Source organism: Tympanuchus pallidicinctus, unplaced genomic scaffold, assembly GCF_026119805.1.
Source record: "Tympanuchus pallidicinctus isolate F22 unplaced genomic scaffold, pur_lepc_1.0 scaffold5, whole genome shotgun sequence".
NCBI lineage: Eukaryota > Metazoa > Chordata > Aves > Galliformes > Phasianidae > Tympanuchus > Tympanuchus pallidicinctus.
This window is the reverse complement of record NW_026294769.1, coordinates 32,073,920-32,097,636: the sequence shown is the minus strand read 5'-3', so window position 1 is coordinate 32,097,636 and position 23,717 is coordinate 32,073,920. Positions and strand designations below refer to the sequence as shown.

General features: G+C 37.8%; 1 protein-coding gene across 4 annotated transcripts in view; it reads left to right on the top strand.

The window, feature by feature from the left end:
• Positions 1-14,170, top strand: part of SS18 (SS18 subunit of BAF chromatin remodeling complex) — a 42,037-nt gene extending 27,867 nt beyond the window's left edge. For 2 of the 4 annotated variants that reach the window (XM_052704463.1, XM_052704467.1), the window contains 6 exons: positions 3,523-3,690; positions 4,437-4,541; positions 6,674-6,766; positions 7,488-7,610; positions 10,229-10,362; positions 12,454-14,170. In XM_052704463.1, coding sequence (XP_052560423.1) covers positions 3,523-3,690; positions 4,437-4,541; positions 6,674-6,766; positions 7,488-7,610; positions 10,229-10,362; positions 12,454-12,480 — 650 coding nt within the window. In that variant the 3' untranslated portion in view covers positions 12,481-14,170. The remainder of the gene's footprint in view (positions 1-3,522; positions 3,691-4,436; positions 4,542-6,673; positions 6,767-7,487; positions 7,611-10,228; positions 10,363-12,453) is intronic. The other 2 variants (XM_052704464.1, XM_052704465.1) reach the window with 2 other exon arrangements.
• The last annotated feature ends 9,547 nt before the right edge of the window (positions 14,171-23,717 follow it).

Below are 23,717 nucleotides of genomic sequence, written 5' to 3'. Positions count from 1 at the left end.
CAGCCTATTATTAGGAGTAGCAAAAACTATCCTATGGCATAGAAAAACTAGACTGTCAATAATCTTGAGAAAAATTAAAGTTAAATTTGCCCTTTGCTAGATTTCCTCACCTCACTTTTGCAAGAATTATCAACATATATGTTTTAAAGCAAGTAATTACTGTAATATTTTTTTTTAATCCTAAAGGAAAACAGTGACAACAAACAAAATTTTGCTGAGTGCTGCTGCATTGCTAGGTTTACGTTTTGTTTGTCCAGCAGTGGACTCCAAGGTGAGATTTAGCTCCTGGCATGGTGTTTTTTGTTAATACTCTGGATGAGAGCATCCAGTAGCTTTATTGATGCTATAAGAAGAGACACTTTTTAGCAACAAAAAGTGTTTAGTTTTGAAGACTAGAGAAACAACAGCTTGTTTTACTTTTCTGTTACAGCCAGCCTTTCCTTTAGCTGTTGAATTGGAACACGGAGTCATTGGAGTGTAGATTCTCATTTTTCTGCTTCTCCTCCAGAATTTTCAACTATGCTAGCAGTTATTCTTGCCCCCTTGTAGCATTTGCCATCAGTTGTCGTGTTTCAGCAGAAGACAAGGCTAAGTAGACATTTTAAACTGCTAAACTTTTGAGCATCTCATTCATCCTCAGTGCATTTCCTAAATTTATTAGGTTTATCTAGGGCCCACTTTGCTTTTTCTCTCTATCTGCTTTGTGTGTCCAACAGCTACGTTGTTGGATTCCTTAGGTAGTTTCTTGTCAGGAAATTGCCCCAAGATTAGCATGATTTTTAAAAAGATCTGGAACCAACCTATTTTTACTTAAATGGTCATACCTTCTCTTTGTTGTATATCAGTCCTTCTTACGAAACAGTGTCTGGAACAGGAACAGGTTTTTTATGGGTAGGTGCAGAAGGCTATTTGAGCTGAGCAGCATCTTAGAATCGCAGAATCATAGAATGGCCTGAATTGAAAAGGACCACAGTGATCATCCAGTTTCAACCCCCTTGCTGCATTCAGGGGTGCCAACCACTAGGCCAGCGTGATAACGTAAACTATTTTTGATTAAATTTTTAAATTAAATTTTACAAGGAATAGTTGGGTTTCCACCTTTTGTCTGACTTCCCTTATACATTCACTCACTCTATACGCGTGATATAGATCTGTATTTGGTGTTTTTCAAATTAGCCACATTCTTCACAGACCCTGCAATATTATTATTTCCTTTTATCTTTGTATTCAGGCTTTTTTTTTCCAAAGAAAGTTTCCAGTGTATTAGCATGTGAAGGCGATGTCTTTAATATACAGAAACATTGTAGTTCTTTGAGGTTTTACTGCCAAGTTAGTTTCCTGGAAAGTCCATAGTCAGTCCCTGTTCCTGCATATTCACAGTGGAAGCTCTATACAGTATTTTCTTGCACTCTCTTTGGGCTCTGTGCAAATAAGATATTTTGTCTCCCTGAAGTTAATAGTCATGATAGTTATGTTTAGATCGTGAACTGATGATCTTAGGCTTTTAACTTAAGCTTTGTGAAGGGGTTCTCTTAGTTACAATTGTGCCATATAAGCATTGTATGATGAATAAATATAGCTTCATTTTAGGTCTTTCCGAAAGAAAAAGCAAATTCAAAATCCCCCCGCCCCTCAAAACTTCTACATAAAATGTTTCTGGTGTGTGAGATGATGGAGACCGTGGTTGTTCTCCTAGCTATCTTCGTAGTGAGAGGGAGTTGTGAACCAAACTGGAAGGAAGCCAGGCGCTCAGTTATTAACACAACACACAGTCTGATACAGGGCAGTGAATTCTCATTGTGGCTCTACAAAGCGTTAATGAAGTTCTAATTTAAAAAGCAAACAGAAAACCTCTACATTGCACCATGGGGACCCAACACATTTTATCACATTGTATTGTGACTAATATTAATATTGTTAATTAACAAGCTTTCTTGATCTAGGAATATCATGGCAGGAACTTTTTATTTTTTTAAAGGGTGCCTCATCTTTCTCAGTATCTCTAAGCAGAAAAGCAGTGAAACGGAATGATCTAAATTACCTCCTTATTCAGAAAATCAAAATGAAACTTATTTTTAAGTGAAAAATAATTATAGTATCCAAATATAAACCTTTTTTCTTTTTTTTTTAAACTTTAAAATCAGAACATGGAAACTGTCATCCTGAAGAGTAGAAGCAGAACAAGATCATTTTAAGAGTGGCCAGTATTTATCTTCAGAGGAAAATTAAGCTTAACAGAACTAAGGCCACTTCACTTATCACTGAGAGATTCCACACAGGGGTTCAATGGCTTTAACTAACACACTTTGAATTCATACCATTAATTTGGCTTAACTTTCTCTTGTAACCCCACATGGAGAGGACCTAGTTAGTTCTGTAGCACTTAGGTCTAACGTAGGACTTACTAGTGCTCTAGCACCGTGTTCATAACAGAAATAATAAAAAAGAAATGCAATGGCAGAAACTAGCATACAGTACAAGTAGATGGCAGCCTTTTTCTCTTGGAATGGAGACAAAGTGTGGTTGTTCTGGTCTGATATTTTGATTTGTTTTGATTTTTTTTTTTTCAGTGAGACCAATTACTTTCTCTTCTTTGTGTGTAATTACAGTGTGCAATGTGCTTTTTTTCAGTTGATATATTATAAAAGTAGATTGTTTAAAAATTTTTAGCTCCTTGTCACAACTCTTCTCATATTTTAATACTGAAATAACTCTTCTGAGGAAGTGAAGAAGCTATTCTTTGTTAGAGGTTTTATCAGTATAACCTACATTCATATGAAATGGCTTGGTCATCATTTTCATTTGCAATATTGTGTCAGTAGGTCACTCTTTAACTGTCTGTTTTCATTACTCATTAACATGACTACAAGTTCAGCCTTAACCAGTTTTTCTTGGTTGATAAAACATAGGCAGTACTTGATCTCTGTTCTTTTTCTGTGGCTCATAGAAATTTTCAGAAGCTTGGTACTGAAAGATTTTCATACTAGGCTATGTGGGACTATTGTGTGGTGGTCAGAGCACATGTTCCTGTGGGTCTTTTTGCATATTGTCTGACTTAGTCATGCAAGTCGTTTGTCTTTACAGGCTTAATAAAATTGTTTATTTTGTGATAACAGGTAGGTGATTTGTTAATGGGCTATAACAACAACTACACGTGTATTAAAACTATGCCCCAAGGAGTTCATAATGTTAAATAATGTTTCCACAACTTGTTGAGGTTTCACCATCAGGTGGTAATATACATTTTCTTTGCAGATTCTTTTTTAAACAAACATAGAAAAGTGAAGAACATTTCAGTTATTTGTCTATGAGCAAAACTGTGTCTGTAGTTCAAAAAAGACATCTAGAAAGCAGTCCTACATAGTGTGAGTTCTCTTTCATAACTTAGTTGCTGAATTCATTGTGTACATTTGCATAGGTGCAGAAACAATCAATCTGCATGAAAGAACTGAAGATAGAGACTTCTGATCTGCTTTTTATGGTGGAGTTACAGAAGACACACTTGTTACTTTTCTTTTATAGGTCCAATGATGCACCAGCAGCCTCCTTCCCAGCAATACAATATGCCACAAGCTGGTGGCCAGCATTACCAGGGGCAGCAACCACCTATGGGAATGATGGGCCAAGTTAACCAAGGCAATCACATGATGGGTCAGAGACAGATTCCTCCATACAGACCGCCACAACAAGGTAGGACTTCACTTCAGTGTTCTTACATCGATTTTAAATATCCATCTTTGAAATTATTTTAAATCACTTTCTTGCTTACACCAAATCTCAGTGAAATCATTGGGTGTTCCAGTTACAGACTTTGCAGACTCTTTTTTTTTTTGTTTCTTGTAGCAACAGGTTACTGGTATCACAACTTAACTTGAATACAAGTGTTTCTTTTGTTTTCTTTCTGACAGAAAGTATCTAAACATATGCATCTCATGCTGATTCAGATACTGTTTCAATATTAAGATGATAGGAGAAAAAGAGCCAAGTACCTACCTGTTTCTGAATTTGCTCGGTTACAAAAAAGGAACAGTGTTCTGCAGCCTTGCTTTTTTCTTTTTCTACTTTTTTTTCCTTTTTTTCCTTTTTTTTTTTTCTTTCTCCCCAGTCCTTTTAGAAAAAGAATATCTTTATTTTTAATGCTTGGTGCTATTATACATGTGTTCCTAAAATGATCTCAGAACTGAAGTTTGGTGTATGTGTGCTCAATCTGATGCAGCCGAACGACTGTATGCTTGTGTGTGTAAAATTATATAGAGATGTGTTTTTTGTTTTTTGTTTTTTTTTTAAGTCACAGAGATTACATATGTTGTCTGAAATGCAAGGATATGGGTGGGGAGTACATTTGAGAAATATTTCTCATAGTAAAATCAGAAAATAGTAGGCTTTATAATAGAGAAAACAAGTTATTTACGTATTGACTGGTTGTGGTTTTTCAGGCCCACCACAGCAGTACTCAGGCCAGGAAGACTATTATGGGGACCAATACAGTCATGGTGGACAAGGTCCTCCAGAAGGCATGAACCAGCAATATTACCCTGATGGTAATCTCTCATAAATGTTGACTTTCCCATTTTCTATACCTGCCCAATATTAATGCAGATATGCCCACAATTAGGGAGTGGGGCATAAGTAGTAATGGAATATCGTACCTCACATTTACAAAAGCTTCCAAATTCAGAATCGTTTATACAGTTTAAGTTACTATGAGTAGTCAATTTTGAAGTTTAGAGTATGTAATTTGTAATACTCCCATTTGAAACTATAACAACAGTTTAGTATTTCAAAGTAAAAAATCTGTAATTGGTGTATCTAAAAGGAGGGCTCTTTAGTATGTCTAGTATAATTGAGATGAATTAAGGCATAACTTCATTACAAATAAAAGAGGGGGTGATATCCTTTTAATAAAGATTCTACTCAAATGGAAGAACTTGCTGCTTAAGAAATGTGTTTTTTTTTTCTATAAATATTCTATTTTTTAACTTAGTGCTTAGTTTTCATGTCGCACTTGCGTTCTTGTTCTATTGGTCTGGGCCTTCAGTGTAATTTTCACAAAGGAATGGAATGGTCCCTGCCCTGAGGATCTTGTAATTGTGAATCCTCCTTAGAAGTCCCCCCCCCCAGAGCTTTCAAGGCAAGACCAAAACTTTGAATTGCATAAATCTGTCCTCCTACCTCGTGGAATTTAGAATGCTGAAGGCTATTGTATTGTGTTATAAGTTAGAAAAGTTACAATTGACCTGTTCTTAGACTGACAGAGACTGGGAGAACAAAAATGTTGAGTCATGACTACTGTGAGAATTGTGTGTGGTACATAATGCTTTTGTAAGAAGTTCAAGGAATGTGGTAGATGTTAATGTCTTTTAAAAAAAAAACATACACAAAGCTAAGCAGTGTAATTGTTAAAGCCATTGCTCATTGCAAATAAAAGGGCACAAGTTAGTTATCCGAATTTTCATTTCTGTTAAATTAATTTTGAGATACAACAAGCCATGCTTATATAAGTTTACATGTGGTTTTTTTGGAGATATATGTGTAAAGTTTTCTTACAGTGTGCATAATTCATAATTATTAAGCTTTCATTTTTGAACTTGCATGTTATAAACGTGAACTTTAAATGATTACAGTATATTTACTATAGTGAAGGCAATTGGAAATTACCACTGACAGATCTGTGGCAGCACAGAGGAAATTACTGAGAATTATTCCTTCTAAAGATTCTTTCTTTATCGCTACCTCTTTATCACACTTCTATTGAAATACATTGTATAATAAAGCTTGTGTTAATGATTGTGTATTTTATTAGGTTACGTCTATGAAGTGTTGTACACTTCCAGAATTAATTACAAAGACCACTATACTGTTTCCTCCTATACTAGCTACCTGATCTAATTTTATTCAGAGTTTAAACAAAATTTCAGCTTCATTTCTTGACCAGAGTAGCAACTCGGTATGTTTTTTTCATCTGTAAGATGTACTTACTCCTACAGCAAACAAGTGAGATGCTGACTGCATGTATTGGTTTCACGATTGGAGATACCTACTGTCTCTGAATTGAAAAGTACATTTGTAATGATTCTGCTCAGGACTGGAGGAAGAGGAAAGGTTCACTAAGGCTTGTAGAAATTACGTTTGTAGGGAAACGTCGACGTTGAGAATGTTATTTTTCTGTCACTTCAAAGCAAAGTTTAATATAGACTGTAATTCATAACTTCATTGAGCTTTATTTGTTTTATTTCACACTGCTTTTAGCATATGCTTTCGAATTGGAGATCAGCAGAACAGGTGTTAGACAAAGTATGATAATTGCTTTCTTTGTTCATTCTAATTTAATTCAGGTTATTTACATGTGAAAGGCCTAAATGCTTTTTTTTTTCCCTTTTTGAGTGAAAGATGAAGTACTTTTTTTTTCCCCAACAAGAATTAGCAGAAGGTTAAGATCATCCTTTGCTGTGATGTTGCTAAAACTACTGCTTTAAGCTTTTTTTTCCTGTCACATGTTAATTCAATATGAAAGAAAATCATCTTAATAAAACTTTAGCTAATACAATTGAAAAATATTTTTCATGTATATCCAGTTGAAATTTTTTTCATTTTTCTGAGAAATGAAATATTCTTAGGGTTTTCACTCAGAGGCCATTAACGTTTCTTCCTGTCTCTTGTCGAATTGATGTAGGTCATAATGATTACGGTTATCAGCAACCGTCGTATCCTGAACAAGGCTACGATAGGCCTTATGAGGATTCCTCACAACATTACTACGAAGGAGGTATCTATATACCTTCACACACATACGCACATACATTCCCTTTCCTCCCCCACCCGCAACGGGAACAAAAATTCTTGCACAACACAACTTATACCCATGCAAAGCTCTTGTAGAATACTAGTTGCTGGCTGTCTTGAGAATTGCAGGGAACTCGAAGCATTCAGAATAATTTCTTGCAAACACCTAAAATATATAACCATAATTTGCCATTTCTAACAACAGTAAAATGACTAAAACACTTCAGAGATTTTTTTTTTTTTTTAATCTCAATGGAAATTTTTATTTAAACATAAATTTGTTGGTTCAGTTCTAAATCTTTTTGTGCGTGTATATATTTTCTGTAATTATAGTGCCGTTAGGAAACAGCTTGCTGATCTTGTGTAGCTAGTCTGTGCTCTTGTAGCTGTCCTTAATTTTGTCTTTTTTATTTTATTTAGTATAGTCATGATCTTATGACTGTGATGTTCCAGTAAATGCAATGCTCCTTTGGCAGAGATGCTGAAAATGCTGCAGTTCAACTTTGCAAAATTGGCTTTAACTGCAGTTTGTTTGGCCGAATTCCTTCTGTTTGGTTTGAGTTTTCTTTGTTTTGTTCAGTTTTTGAAATCAATATTGCATTTTCATTTTGTTCTTGTGTTGTTGGCTGTGCATCTTAAAAGGAAAAATATTTAATAAAGTAAGCACCTTCAGTTGTTTCTTCTTTCTCACAATAATCTTACAGGAAACTCACAGTATGGTCAGCAGCAAGATGCATATCAAGGGCCACCCCAACAACAGGGTTATCCACCACAACAGCAGCAATATCCAGGCCAACAAGGCTATCCTGGACAACAGCAGGGTTATGGTAAGAAGCTGATGGTGCAGGCAGAAATCAGAGATAGCACTAAGAGGTCTTCATATGTTATTGCATGTTGTTTGTACTGCGTTGAAAGGCCGGGCTTGTGCAAGAAAGCTGTTTGCTCTCAATTTCAATGGAGCAAAAGAAGAAAGTGTAGAGACAGCATCTGTTTGCAAGTAGATCTGTTGGCAAGATTGGACAAAGTGGTTACACAGCAAGCTGAGCAATGTCTAGATACTATTTTCAGAAATGTCTGTAATTTAGAAAAGTTCTTCTCTATTCTGTCCTCTTGGTGAACACAGTCTAGAGGGCACAGAGTTGGCCACTTGCACCACTTCATCTCTGGGCTTGGCATTTACAACAAAATCTTTAAAAACAGCAAACAAAACCTCTTTTTAAATTTCATCCAACATGGATGAATCATTCTATTGGAATTCTTGTACTCACAAGTAAAGAAAAGAGCAGTACCACTACCTATAATGTTTTTAAGGATTTGTCTTGCAAATGCTTGTGCTAATTGTGCAAACTGTGTAATGTATGGCAAGAGTGAGAAATGTGCCACAAGTTAAATGATGAATTCTTTGAATTCAAGGAGAACACCCAAACAGGAAACTTAAAGTAGTAGTATGCGATTTTTGTGCACTGTTTGTGATAACTGTAAGACAGCAGATAGTACTAAAAATAGTGCTCTTGTTTTTGCTTATTGCTGTACATATTTGTCTTAAGAGATGCAACATCTAGGAAGAGATCTCTGAAATCTAATCACATATATTTTAACTTTAGCTTTCTAGTAGGTTGTGTGCTAAAGACTTCCGGCATTGTGGGAATGTGTGGAAGTCCATAGGTGACTACTGTGTAGATAAATGCCAGGTTTGCCCCAAATCCAATTACACTGAGACAATTTTAAGGATGATCCTCTAACATTTATAAAATTTCCTCCTTTTGAATGTTATGGAAAAAATTATAGCTCCAAAATGATGTTTGTGTACTTATTCTGCTAAGCTTATTATAGGAACAGAATGAAGATTAGAAAGAAAGTCTATCTAGCTCTCTATTGTGATTAAGTAAAGAAGTCGAATGTTCTGAAAATTTAGGTGAAGAGATACTAGAACAAAAGGATGAAGAGGTCTGTGGGAGCTACTTTTTTGTAAACACAAAAATCATGCTTTTTTAGTTTTTTTTTTTTAATAAGTAAAAATAGACACTGAAGCTCCAAATTAAGATTCCACTTCATTTTGTAGAATTTATTACTGAATATTTAGAATTCAATCATAAAGTATTACCATGAATAAATAAAAGCCAAGCTTCATTTGTCAGATGAACACAGCACTTTTTAGGATGTAATACCCTTGCTCGATTTAATATTTAATTGCTTTCTAATTTGCAAAAATAAAGCAGGATCTCGGTCGTTATTATCAATCTTTAAGGTTTTCTTCCACTGTTCAATGCAGAAGCTGTGTAGTTCAAGGAGATTTGAGACCTGAGGAGAATGGTAATGTGCTAAGGAACTTGTCTTTGCTAGGTCATCTTTCTGATTGTCTCATAGATCCGAAATTATCAAAAGAGTTACAGGCTGATGTGGTTTTAATGTCCAGTCCCTGTAGCTTGAACAGCCCTCTCTCTCTTGTGCTGAGTCATCTTGGTAAAACAGAACTTGTTTTTTCTGATTAAAAAAAAACACAAAAAAACACCAGTTTTTTCTAAAATACTTCTCTGGAGTTACAGCTCTTCTTGAGTCTGCCAGTTTTTAGCAGGTGGTGTTGAAGTATCTAGTATCTCTGAAATATACAGGACATCACATCTCCCAAGGTAGAAGGGGATGAGTTTAATTTTCTTTGAAAGATGTCTTCAGTGCCTGATGGTAGTAACATACAGCTTCCATTGATTGACTGGCTTAGTCCCTGTGAGCAGTGACAGAAAGTTTGTCTTGACAAAAGAGCTGCTTCCTTTTACAGCCAAAAGAGGCTGGAGCTGAAGTTCTTTTCTATCCTGTTCTTGTAAAGTTAAGGTGATGAGAGGAGAGGGAGGTAGGCAGTGCCTTTTTTCTTCCAACAGTAGCATTTACCGGTTGTGACATCACACATTTTATGCATGTAACTTGCTTTCCTCACATCCCGTTTATGATTGCTTGCTGTGATGTGAGAACTGACTTTATGGCAGTACAGCATTACTGGTCTCTTCAGAAAGTCCAAACACTAAATGCAATTGTTCATCTGGCTGTTCCTCACATAATGAAGTTGCCAACTGGAGTAGCATACAGTAAGAGAAGAGTGAGCCTCCCTAAATCATGGAGAGTGCTCTTGTTCATGGTTTGTCACATCTTGCTTTTTCTCTAGACCTTATGTATGGAACTGCATCCATTGGTAATTAGAAAAAAAAAAAAAGTTGTAAATTTTCTATAGTTGGAGCACAACAGGCATTGTCAGCTAAGGTGCTTTCTGGGATTAGAGAAGCGTTGTCCCTGATAATGCTTTTAGACAGAAGACCTGATTTCATGGTAGAGATACTTCTTAGCCTTGCTCAGTTGTAAAACCCAATACTTGTACCATTTTCTTCCTGATTCCTTAAGCAGTCTTAATTTTTTTTTCCCTTTTTTTTCTTTTTTCCATTTTAATGTTCTTCAGGCCCTTCGCAGGGTGGCCCTGGACCTCAGTATCCCAATTATCCACAAGGACAAGGCCAGCAGTATGGGGGATACAGACCCACACAGCCTGGGCCACCACAGCCACCACAGCAGAGGCCTTACGGATATGACCAGGTATTCTTTCACTCAGTCAGAAAGTTGTGATTCTTACACATTCACTGGATACTTTTGGTTTCTTGTGACATGTTAACTGATGAATTTAGGGATGTAGTCTCTCTGGCATGTGTGCACAGTTCTCAAGAATTTATTAATTGTAGAGTTATCCAGAAATGTTTGTCTAGAAGTGTACCTAGTTATTCTTTTTTGAGCTTGCAAAGTTTAAGGCAGTTTGGCAAAGTGAGACCTTAAAAATTAAGTTCATCTGTTTCATAGCTGATTATGAAATGACAAATCTGAAAGTTGAGGTTTCTAAATCCCTTAATCTTGTGCTGAATTGTTCAATTGATTTTTCCACAAATACAAATCTGGTAATCCTCGCAGCTGTAGAAGCACCTCTCGTGTACAGCTAAAGTCCGTCTTACTTGTATAGCTGTGTGGGGAGGTAGGAAACTATTTTTGCACAGGTTTCCTCTAAAGAGTAAAAAGGAATACATGAGAAAAATGTAATGTGAAAATTACTGGCTTCTTTCCCATCTCTGCTAGGATAAGTTTAAAACAAACAAGAATACCCCATCAAAACTCTAGGCTGGAGTTGTACCAGAGGACTCTTGTAAAAAAACTGCTATCTTACTGTTGAATGAAACGTAGATTTTATTCCTATAGAACATACACAACTGTAAAAATAAAAGTTTTGCGATATAAAAAGCTCAGAATTGTCATTGAAACACACAGCATTATTTTCCTTGGCATAAATAGAATTGAGCTGGCAAAATATATTTAAGATCCAGTTGAAATCTTAGTGTTTAAAAAAATCCTGATATGTCAGTAGAATAAGAATCGAATTCTTAAGAACTTTCTTTGGAAGTGAGATAAACTCCAAATACTTGCGTTTCTAGTGGAGGACAGCTGGCTCCCTCCCTACAGAAACTGAAAAAGACAAGGAAGAAGAAACAGGCAAACTCTTTCTATGGGGTAGCTGAGAGATGCAGTTACTTTTCCTAATTATTTAAAAGATAAACTAAGTACTTACGCACTAAAGCAGTAACTCCCTCACGAAAAGTGTTAGCTGCATGAATATGCTTTGGTTGTGGCACATGTAGGGTCAAGGGAACTGAGGTTCATTTTGCTGAGTTTCCTCCAACTTTCTTAGAAACTGAGATAACAGATAACAGATAGATCTCTCTGTAGGAATGCTGTATGCGCAGTCTAAGTTTGACAGGAAAACTCAATTATAGAAGACCTCCTTGCAGTTCTGTGCTCGCCATTCCCAGAGGAATTCCGCTGCTTAAATTCTCCTCTGGCGGCTGTTCTGACCTGACTGATTGGTATATTACAATGGAAAAATTGACATTGCAACATAAAAATGAAATTGAAAGTATTGCCATATTGTGATGGTACTTAACATGAAATAGCATTGAGACTGTGCTTACGGAGGACATCCACTTCAGTAGTGCAATATTTGTTTCTGCAGACCTTGAATGCTATGGTGAAGGATCCTGTTAGGCTTGTAGGAAAGAAGCTTTCACTTCTGCCTTCTCTGCATTATGTGATGTTCTGCCAAAAGAAATAGAGAGAATCAGCTAATTTTGTCAACTGGATGTACATAATAATTGATTCTTGTAAGATAAGTTTTCTAGTTGTGTTCACCAGGTTGTTCCTTGGTTTTTGAGCTACATGTATCACTCTTTTTCTGTGATTTTTGATAGATGAGTATTTTTAAGTGTCACCAAAAACAGGCCGTTTGAATTACTTGAATTTAGGTGACCTTAAATTTTTAAAATAGATTTTGAAGTCTAGGTGGGCAGCAATTTCTGTCTTCCGTTTTTTTGTAGTGTTCTGCAAATTTCACAGTAGTGTATTAAGCTCAAAGTCATACTATTCTGATCAGATTTGATTGCTGGCTTTAGATGGATGCCATGTTGCCTTAAAACACAAATTATTTTAACTGAAATGAAGCTCTGTCCTCATCAACTTGGTTTGTCATTTGTTATTGTTTGTGTTCAGCTTTTAATGTCATAGTTTGCTTGGAAGATCTTCTGATTTGAGCTTTTAATACGAGGAAATATACCTTCTGGCCTAATTATGTATTTTGAATTTCCTTTTTAGGGTCAGTATGGAAATTACCAACAGTGAAAAGTATTCACATTCCGGTAGGCAATATCTATTAGCAGCCATATTGTCTTCTCAGCACTGTGGACATCTTCCTGAGATGAAAACCTCCCATTCCATCTAGTTTTTGGAAAAAATCTTGTGGCTGTTTTACAGTATACGGTCTTCATGGGTTAATTGTTAAAAGACTGTAGATTCTCAGAAGCTGGTTTCACGTCTCTACTCTAGGTGGCAATATTGGACAGAAAATACGTGACATAGCAATTTGCAGTGAGTTGTGAACTGTGTATCAAATAGACTGTTACAGACTGAAAGGTGCGAACAGCTTTGTATGTTTATGAAGGTTATGGGAATTTAATATTTTTTCCACAGATTTTTTTTGTAGGGGGAAGGGGATATGCACACTTTTTACAGCAGCAATATTTTGTATATTATGTTTTTCATGTGGTGAATATGCAAGACAGTACACTACTCGCTGGACAGGATAAGAAATCTACTGTTAAAAATGGGTAGGGTCATGATAAGTGCTTGATTCTGTAAGTCTCAAAATGGTGTACAATAAAGATAACAGTGAAAAAAGATGGAGAGCATCGTACATCACTGATAGGTTCATGTACAAAGAATGAGAATCCCAGTTATCTAAATGGGAGCATAAGTGAGGACAGTATAATATAGTCTTGTGCAAAGATTAATTTTTTAAGCTTTCCAATTTTTCTGAGTGAAGCGTTTTTGTAAAAACTATTTCTAACATAGTTTGACAATTTTCTGCAACATTTTTTGGGTAACAGGATAAACGTTTGGGTTGTATTTATCAGGTGTTTTGTCACAGCTTTGCATAAGCGAGCTGTAATCCCTCTTAATAATTGCAATAACAAAGAAAATGACAAGTGTTAATTTTACCTGGCTTAAATATGCAAAGAATTTGAAAAAGAGTATGGAGGACAGGACTGTATTGTGTAAGTGTATTTTAACCTTTAGTTTATAATTTGTACGTATCAAATTAGCCTAGAAGACTTTGTAAAACCTATCTAAACTTTCCTAACTGGGAGTTAATATCTTTAGAAAAGGGGGCATTTTTTGTGCGTGTCCGTTTTTCTTATTGGTTAACGTGAGACCAAGGGGTGTTTTATAACATAAAAAATAAAAACCTGTTGGTGAGGTCAATGCCAAATTTTGTTTTGAACTGCATTAACGCTTATAGTGTTGCATGCAAGATAGAGGCAGCACCTTGATCAGTAGCATAGTACACAAAAAAATTGGTTTGGGGACTGTCCTGCAACTGTATATCAGATAAATAAATGAATATTGTTTTGTGCAGGAATACATGCCTTCAGAATTCCTGGCAACTTTTTATAGACATGAGAAAACTTAAGATTAGCCCAGGAGTAAAACCTTATTTTTTCACTTAGAGATGATGTTGAGGAGAGAAAAAAAGAAAAAAAGAAAAAAGAAAAGATATTCCTGACATCTCTGACAATAGAGACGGAAAACGAGGTTTTCATTTATTTCATCATTTTTTAAGGGAAAACAATTTTCTTAAAGTTGGTTGTTAAAAAATACACATTAAGTTTTGAACAGTTACAGCATGAGGAGCATTATTATGAATGAAATGCTTGTAGGTTCTGTGCCAATTTTCCACCACTGTGTACTTTGTTGCTGTTTAAAACTGTACTCCATCAGTTCTAACAGAAGAATAAATTATTTGTGATTTTAATTTTCTCATTTGTTTCTTTAAATTAGATCCCTATCACTCTGATGTCTCATCTGGAGACTCTGCTGTGAGTTTTTATTTTATAGAAATTTGGCCAGGGTAGCCAAGCTGTATTTGCATTCTAGGACTTTATCAAAATTCTCTTGCCATAGCCAAGTTAATTAGAATTAACTGTTCAGTAATCAGCATGTTGTGTAGGTTGTTTGTTACAAAATTCTTCCTCTGAAAATGTAGGTCCACGAGGCTATAATCAAGATGACTGAATTAGATAAATGAGTTGAGGAGGCAACAATGTGTTGAACCCAACCTGGTGTAGATATGTTATCTCATTTGAAATAAGCTCAACTGACATTAAGAAATAATTTGTCTTGCCAGCCCATCTTGTATTGTCTTATTCTCCTTTTTAATGGAAACTAAAATTGCAATTTTAATAAGCAGAATTTCCTCCAGGGTTTCCCTCCTAGAGACTACTGCATTTGCAAGGTTTAATTGTTTTATAACAGTCCTGTTTCGTAAAACTTTTTAATTGGCGGTGACAAAAATTACCTTATTCCTCTGATATTATGCCAGCAGAACAACTCAAGAGGAGGTCGCTCCATTCAAAAGTGAGTGTTTCCACCAAAGTTATATATTAAAAAAGAAACAGTTTTCCCTAAACAACAAAAAGCAGGAATGCACAACAGGAGCCTGGTGACGAAAAACAGCAAGATGTTTTAGTAATTATTATTTACTAAATAAAATCCAACCAATGGCAAACTAATAAAAAAGGTTTTACACTGGGCATTTTGCATACAGAGTATAGAAAGTAAGAGCCAAGTGAGAGACTGACAGAGCAGTGTGTGTGCAGAAACAGTACAAATGTCCGAAGAGTAAAGAGGAGCACTTAATGAATTAAATGATTTGTAATTATTGTAGTGCTATGATATTTTTGCCATCATATTTCTTTTCAGGTGATTGTATTTCCCTTTCTGCTGTGTGAATGACTCAAAAGAGGGAGAAGTTGGCTCGCTGTTCAAAATGAAACTGACTTCACAGTGTTCTAACCTAAGGAAGCAAACATGCTCCTTTATGAAGCAGGACAGATGCTCTCTCTGCAAACAGTCCTACTTCAGCCTTCCTCAAATTAGTTCAAAATACTTAAAATAATTAATTTTTGAGAAAATATTGCTGATAAAGGAGGGCAGGGACTTGATGCAAAGGTACCGTATTTCTGCAGTTCTCACCACAGAGGATGCTGAGACATACTTTCATTTGGTTAAATAAATAAATGGCCAAACAATGATTGCAAACAAGGAGCCAATGCTTGAATTTATAAAATGAGGGGAAATTGTTACAGCAGCAAGTCCAGGTGGAATTCAGCTGGGAGCCCTGAAGAAATTTCGAGGGAATGGCTGATGTTCCTACACGGGCAACTGTTGCTGTACTGTAAAATGAAAGTGAAATCCTATGCAATGAGTCCAAACTTACCTTGGAGAAGAGAAAGCTCTGGGGAGACCTCATTATGGCTTTCCAATATTTGAAGGGAGCGTATAAATAGGAGGGGGTATGACTGTTCACAAGGGTGGATAGTGATAAGACAAGGAGGAATGGTTTTAAACTGAGACAGGGAAGGTTTAGGTTATTAGGAGGAAGTTTTTCACACAGAGGGTGGTGACGCACTGGCACAGGTTCCCAAGGAGGCTGTGGATGCCCCATCCCTGGAGGCATTCAAGGCCAGGCTGGATGTGGCTCTGGGCAGCCTGGTCTGCTGGTTGGTGACCCCTGACATAGCAAGGGGTTGAAACTGGATGATCATTGTGGTCCTTTTCAACCCAGGCCATTCTATGATTCTAGATTCAAACAACCCTTCTAGAATGAAAGGATAACTGGGCGCATTAGTAAATTAAATATATATTTATATAAAACATTATGCCAGATGATAAGTGTTTATATTTTAAAACAGTATACTAAATGTATTAAGTACAAAAGAATGCACATGTAGGCAAAAAATGTAAACCTATTAATCTACTAAAATTACTTCAGGAGATCCACATTCAAGTGAAATTATCTTGATCTTTATGTTCACAAATCCTGAAGTTCTCTGAGAAGCTGCCATAAACATGAAGTGTGCAGTAAGGTGGACTGTGAATTGCTGGAAATCAGATAAGATGGGAGGAAGGGGAAGTAGGAATAAGTATTAAATATCAAAAAAGGTGAATATTGATACAAACTATGCCAGAGCTCTGTTGGGACCACTGAGTAATGCCAAATGAAGTGGAGAAAAGAATACATCTTCAGGTGTCACAGTGAGGTGGAAATAGTTCAGCACAGTAAATTGTTCAGCACTTAAACCTTGGAGAAAATGGAATGGGCTGTAGCAGAACTTACGTCTGTTTATAAACACAACACAGTAGGCTTGGGGTGGAATAATGCTGTCTTCATCATGTCAGGAGAAATTCTGTGGGTAATACCAGCTTATCTCAGTTCAGTAAACTGCAGCAAGTGTTGGTACTCTTCATTTCAGAAAACCAGAGCTGTAATAAGCAGTCTTAATTTTTGTAAGGAAAGAAATTGCAAAGAAATGCAAATGGAAGGCAACACCCTCAAAATCAATAACGAGGAACACAGTTGTGCGTACACAACTGCAGACTCAGTCTACTGTGTTGAAGCTAGGAACTAAGTAGGATTACAAATAACTACTGCATAGTTATTTATATATTAGAGCACGCACAGTCGCATTAGATCAAATGAAATGGCTTATTTTGGAAGAATATTAACACGTTGTGCTTCATAGCTTTATGCAAGAAGCAGCATGTTGAATTCAGAAGAAATTTCTGTTGGACCGTAAATGTTGGGAATGTATTTAGTTTCCTTTTTGCCTTAATTTTCAGAACCTTGCTCTGCAAAGCCAGGTAGCAGGTATCACTAGCTATTCAGTTAGACTATTCAGTCTAGTTCAGTTAGAACTAAAGTGAAATGTGCATTTGAAGTGGAAGTGTCTTGTTCTGTTTGGAACACTTTTCCCATTGCAGTGTGTCCTGGTTTCAGCCAACATCAAGTTAATTTTCCTAGAAGCTGGGAAGGTGCTCTGTTTTAGATCTAGGATGAGAATGATTTTGATAACATACTACAGTTGTTGCTGAGAAGTGTTCGCATTTAAGGGACTTTTCAGCTTCTTGTGCTGTGCTTCCTGTGAAGATGACCTGGGGGTGCATGAGGTGCTGGGAGGGGACAACACAGTCAGGACAGCTGACCCAGTCTGGGCAAAGGATATGCCATACCACGTGGCACTGTGATCAGCAATAAAACAGGAGAGCTGCTGGAAGGGAGCACTGCTTGTCAGGAACTCACTGAGCATCAGTCAGCTGCTGGTGGGAAATTGCTCAGTACATCACTTGTTTTGTATATTCTTAATTTTTTTTCAAAGGTAGTTCAGTATGTAGGTGCCTTTGCAATTTTTACACTTTAGGTTTCAAGTGGGAAAGATCTGGGAACAAGAAGGCAGCTGCTGGAACAGCAGAGCCCTTATGTCTGTGAATTCTTCAGAACATTGCTTTACATTCACTGGACTGGACTTGACACTTTTTAAACAAATGGTACAGGTGGATCGCCATGTAAATGCTTTTCCATTTTGGTTCGTAATTTTCATTTCATCGACAAGTTAATTTTACACAGCATAAATTCGAATCACCTGCTGCGGTTGTCCTTGCCAGAAGTGCACTGGCACCTTGGCACATCTCCATTGCAGATAGGCTTTTAGAAAAATGCCATGTGCTACGGTGTTGATTTTGTGAAATTAAGTTCTATCGGTTCAATATCCAAACTCTTTTTCATCGAACTTCAAGTCAGGTGAGGAATTTTTGTCTAGTAGCCTTTTTTTTATGCTTCTCCAGCAATAGTGCTTCTCACCTGGGAGCCTTCCCACTACTTTTCCACGGGGCTACAATACAAACAACTGCCACTGTTCTCAGAGCTTCTATCTAAATACTTGTTAATGGCCTTACTTGTTAAGACGGCTTCTTGTCAAGTTGAAAAGGTGTCAGTCTCAAAGATTAATGATCTGTGTATGTTTTTTTTTTAATCTTCTTTTCCCCCCCCTGCAATGATGATGTTTCAGACGGGTCTAGCACCTACATAACTCCATCCATACGTTTCTGCCAAAGGCTATTTCCAACTGGATAAAATGTTTGCCTTCCACATTGAAATACCTTATTTATATCATACTGTTGGGTGAAAAGAGTTCTGCTGATAGTAAAGTGTTTAATTTCTTAATCCCAGTGAGGGTATCCATCTGAATATGACCAAGTTTTTACTGTTTGATGCTGGTTTCACATTTATCCCCTGCTTTGGTATTCCTGTAGGCACAGAAGAGAAGAACGGAGCAAAAGCCAGGCAACTGAGTACCTCCCAAATTTTTGCTGATGGCAAGTGGTTGTTTGTAGGACTGTGAATGAATGGATGCCTGGTGGGCACTAGGAAATCTGTAACCACTGCAAATACCCAATGTGCAGGCTGACGTGCCTAATGGAGCCTGATGTTCACTGGTGCTTGTTATGACTGTTGCTATAATGGCAGCACTGATACTTTATTACAGCAGAATCTTGGTTCTGCCTGTATTACTTGCCCTTTGTTTTTGCATGGGTTTGCATTTTCCTGCTCTGGGCAGCAAGCAAGGAGAGCAGAAAACCAGGGGTCTTCCATGAGCTGCACTTGGCTGAGGAAGAAGAGAGGAACATGGAGATGAACAAATGCAACTGCTTCATCGATTAAAAACATAGCAGACTTGAGGTCCGTGGGCCATGCCACAATAGTAGTGACCTGCCAACTGAGTTTTCTTGATATTCTACCTTATTATCATTATTTAGATTGACTGACAGCTGGTCACCGTTTGAACAAACACTTGGCAGAATGTCTGCACTACCAATTTGTAGCAGCCTTTGAAGTGAGCTGGTGCCTGTTGTTGAGCTGCTTGTTTCCACCAAGAGCTGTTGCTGTGGGGTGTCATGCTGGCTCCCGCATCTGCAACACATGGGTCCAAAAAGTTATTAACTGGTAGATTGCCTGCACGTTATGCCATTGGCCACATGGACAATTTGTGTATTTAGGTGAAACATGAACAGTTCTCTTCTTTGTTTCTCACCATGAGACCATGTCAGTCGTCTTTCCCATGTTTTGTAAGCCATGATAGCTCAGTTTTTGTCCATGCATGTCTTCTAGAAGGGCAGCAGACAAGAATAACCTCAAAACTTGATACAGTCACAAAGGTGCAATTGCTGATGAGGATGCTACAAGATGTCTGTGATGACAGAAATTGTTTATGGAGCTGCCCAAGTTCATAAGCTGGTCTATAGTTCCTCCTTTGGTACATCTTTGAGACCAGCTTCTCCATTGTTATGAGGTACCTCTGAGCCTAAGAATTAACTGAATATTAACTAGATATTAGTCTTCTTTGTCATTTGGAAACAGGACTTTTGGATGAAGGTCTCTGTAGGGAACTGCTCCCCACCACTTCTAAAAGAGGAACATTGCTTAGGGGAGACGCAGGCCATTGCTCAGGAAAGGCTTGCTACTGCTGCTCAGTGGATGATGGCTTTGAGATGGGAAGGTCTGCTGCAAGGAAAACGGGTATCAAAATCTGCCTTCTGGCAAAATCTACGACGTCGCGTGAAACTTCACTCAGCATTGATTCCTCAGTTTTCGTCACTGTAGGCATCTTTGATTACATCAAGAAAAGAGTTCACTACTTTTCTTACATGAATTTTCATGAGACTTCATGAATTTTCATGTACTGACTGGCTTCACTGTCTCAGACTGTGACAACCATGTCCTCCACCATGTTCTGCAGGTGTGAACAACATCTTAACAGCAGGAAACTGATAGTCCCTTTCCTCCTTGTACATGGATGTCCAGGGAGAGTAGATCTCTTAGTACAACAGCCTTTGGAATAGAGTCGTGAGCTTGTGCAGACAACTATGCGTGATGTAAAGGGTCAATGTATCCATGTCGTTGTACACTGATGCAACTGAGAGCAATGTTGCCTTTAAAAACAAATACATATGTACAGTGTTTGAGTAAAGGGAGAGTTGAGCAAATGAGAAAGCAGAGGAAGAGATAACAACGTTTAAAACCATCCATAATCATAGTAGCTTTCTTACTGTAACTCAGGAGATTTATAAGAACAAGGGAGGGTCTGTATAACCAGTGCTCACCAGAGTGGGAGAAGATGAGAAAACTTGATGGTTTACCAAGATTTCGGTGTCTGTTGGCATTCTCAGAAAGTTAAAAGTCAGATCATAGACTAATACATATTGGAAGAGACGTATTGGAAGGAAATCTCTGGTCTACCTCTTGCTTAAAGCAGGGTTGACTATGAAATTGGATCTTTTTGATTATGTCTTAATTTGGGTGTTGAAAAACCTACATGGATGAAGACTGTGGGCAGTCTATATGAGCAACATATTTCACTACCTGACTCCCCTGAGTAAAAACTTTCTGCTTTTATCCAATCTGAACTTTTGATTCAGTTTATGCCTGTTGTCTCTCATCCTCTTTTATGTAGTATATGAAGTACCTGATGTGGTCTACTTGCTGGCCTTCCTTTAGGTGCTAAGAGACTGCTGTTAGGACTGCTCTGAAGCCACCTTGTTACTGGATTGAACAAGCCCTGGTCTCACAGCCTCTTCTGAAAGGGCAAATGTTCCATCATGGTAGCCCTCCACTGAGTGTTCCATTTAATTGATTTCCTTTGAGGAAAGGGATTGAGGAACAGGAGTGGATACAGGGCTACAGGTCCACACAGTTCCCAATGCACAGTCAGTCCCTGGCTACTGAAAGTCACAGAATCTAAGAATGACTGAAGTGGGCAGGGCCCTCTGGGTCCACTAAGTTCAGCCCCTGCTCCAGCAGGGACACCCAGAACAGGGTGCCTAGGCACATATCCAAGTAGCTGCTGAAGGTCCCCAAGGAGGATACTCCACAGTCTCTGGGCAGCCTGTGTTGATGCTCTGTCTCTCACACAGCACAGAAGTGCTTCCTGATGTTCTGAGGGAATCTTCTGTGTTCCAGTTGTCCTCATTGCCTCTGGGCCTGGCACTGGGCGCCAGTGAGAAGTGCCTGACTCTGTCCTCTTCGCTCCCTTTCTCCAGGTATTTGTGGACATCGGTGAGATACCCCTGAGCTTCCTCCATGCTGAACAGCTCCAGCTCTTCAGCCTCTTCTCACAAGAGAGGTGTGCCCCAGTCCCATCATTTATTTTAGTGTCCCTTTGTGTGACTTCCTCTAATGTGTCTGTGTCTCTCTGTTACTGAGAAATCCAGAACTAGACCCAGCTTTCCAGATGTGCTGAATAGAGAGCAAGGAGCACCTCTCTTGATCTGCTGGCAGTGCTTTGCCTGATGCAGCCAAGAATACTGTTAGTCTTCCTAGTGACAAAGCACATTGCTGACTCAGATGTTGGTGCCTGGAGACAGAAAGCATTAGAAACTACAGATTATGTATATGAAAGATGCTGAAAAGGAGATAGAGGAGGAACAAGAATGAGGATAGTGAATCAATATGCTTAAAATTCCAAATGCTTGTCTATAAATGCAGTAAAAAGAAGAACAAACTAAAAGAGGAGAAATTTAGGTTAGATTTTAGGGGAAAATTCTTAATCCAGAGGACAGTGAGGCACTGGCACAGCTGCCCATGTAAGCTGTGGTGCTCCATTCCTGGAGGTGCTCAAGGCCAGGTTGAATGGGATCCTGGGCAGCTGAGCTGCTGGGTGGCAGCCCTGCCCATGGCACGGGGTGGGACTGGGTGGGCTTTGAAGTCCCTTCCAGTCCAAGCCATTCTATGATTCTCATTTATGTATAAGGCTCGAATATTAATATATAGAGAACTTTTCTCCAGGAAAGACAAGAAAGTAATAAGAAGACATTTTTTTGCCAGTGAATTAGGCAGTATATCTTCTCTGAGGTATGTAGACAATAGATCAGTTGTGAATTTGTGTCAGTAATAAATGGGAAGAGAGCAAATGCTGTCATTGTGGTGAGAGTTTGCTATAGACTTCAAATTAGACCTGCTTGAGGTGCACGAGGTTATTTTGTGACTAACCATGCTGAATCATCTGTGTTGATTGTAGTGAAGGAGAAGTGTTGCTATGCAAGCAAGGAAGTGAATTCAGCAAAATACAGGCAGGTTCTTAGCAAAGCATTGATATGGAAGGTATGGAGAAAGCAACTAAATGGAAAAGGTCTGTGTTCTTTCTCACCAGTGAATAGTAATCATCTCTCAGTGTGTGGCCTGAGTAAGAAATCATGAAGTGATATGAGTTCACTCTTAGAAACTGAAGGGGAGAGAGAAGCAAATAATTTTTGAAGAGAGAGAATGTTGCTTATTTTTACATAGTAGTGTGAGGAATTAAGTTTATGGTTGAGTTCTCTGATACCTACTGACCAATAACAACAGGCTTTGCTGAATTGAAGTACTCGTCAAAACTTTCTTTCTCCTAGGTAGGTAGGTTTGTGACCCTTACAGGAATGTAGTGACTTGAAACAACTCTGTCAGCATTTGAAGAATTTTGTCAAATTTGGTCAAAATTTATCACGGAGTTCAGTTTTCCTTAATAAGCCTAAGAAATAGCAAACTTCCTCAAAGAAGACCTCTGTAATCTCAGGTGATGAAAAAGAAACACGATACAGAGAAAAAAGTCTGAAGAAAAAGGAGTTCAGGAGAGCTGGCAAGTCCTTAAAGAAATTATACTACAGGTGGGAGTGCAAATTACCCAATGTGGAGGATGAAGTGCTTATCAGCGTCTTCTAACAAAAGAGGAAGTGCACCAAAAGGATAAGGATGAAATTTAAAAAGATAGTAGAGCACAATGAAATGTAGGTACCCAGAGAGATTGGTAGATAAAGAAGGGATGATCCATTACTACACGGAAAATAAAAGCTGTAGGCAATGTTGCTGCAGAGTATTCAAATTTAGGGCATAAATCCCAGAGTTCAGTAAAATCAGTTGCACAAATACCTGATGAGGAACAATTTATTAGATACATACACATTTGCTATACTTGCAGAGCGTGATTAGATTGTCATTCCTGTTTTAATATAATAATGATACAGTCCAGATTTGTTATTTTAGTGCCTATACTGGATCAATTCAGGGCGGGAGGAAAGACAGTGGGCACGTTAGAAGTAGGTTGTTAGTGGGGATGATTATTCCCAGATGACTACTGGCAAGAGGTGAGCATGGAGAAATGACGGTGGGTGAATGTCAGAGGGGAGTAACATGTATTGATTGTATTTATGAAACACAGTGAGCTGACCACAAGATCCATAATAGTATATTGGCTCATTATTGTACCAAACATATATTAGCTCTAACGTAGATTACATCTTTACTTTTAATCCCCACTGCCGCTGAGGGAACCATGAATTTCCAGCAAAGGATCTGATGGGAAGGGAGTAAACACATGGTCTTGCAGAGGAGCTGCCAGCTCCACATCCCAGTGAAATGGATGTTTTAGAGCCTGGAAACCAGTAAGTGAATTGTATTATATTCAGATGGACTATTACATGGTTCTTAATCT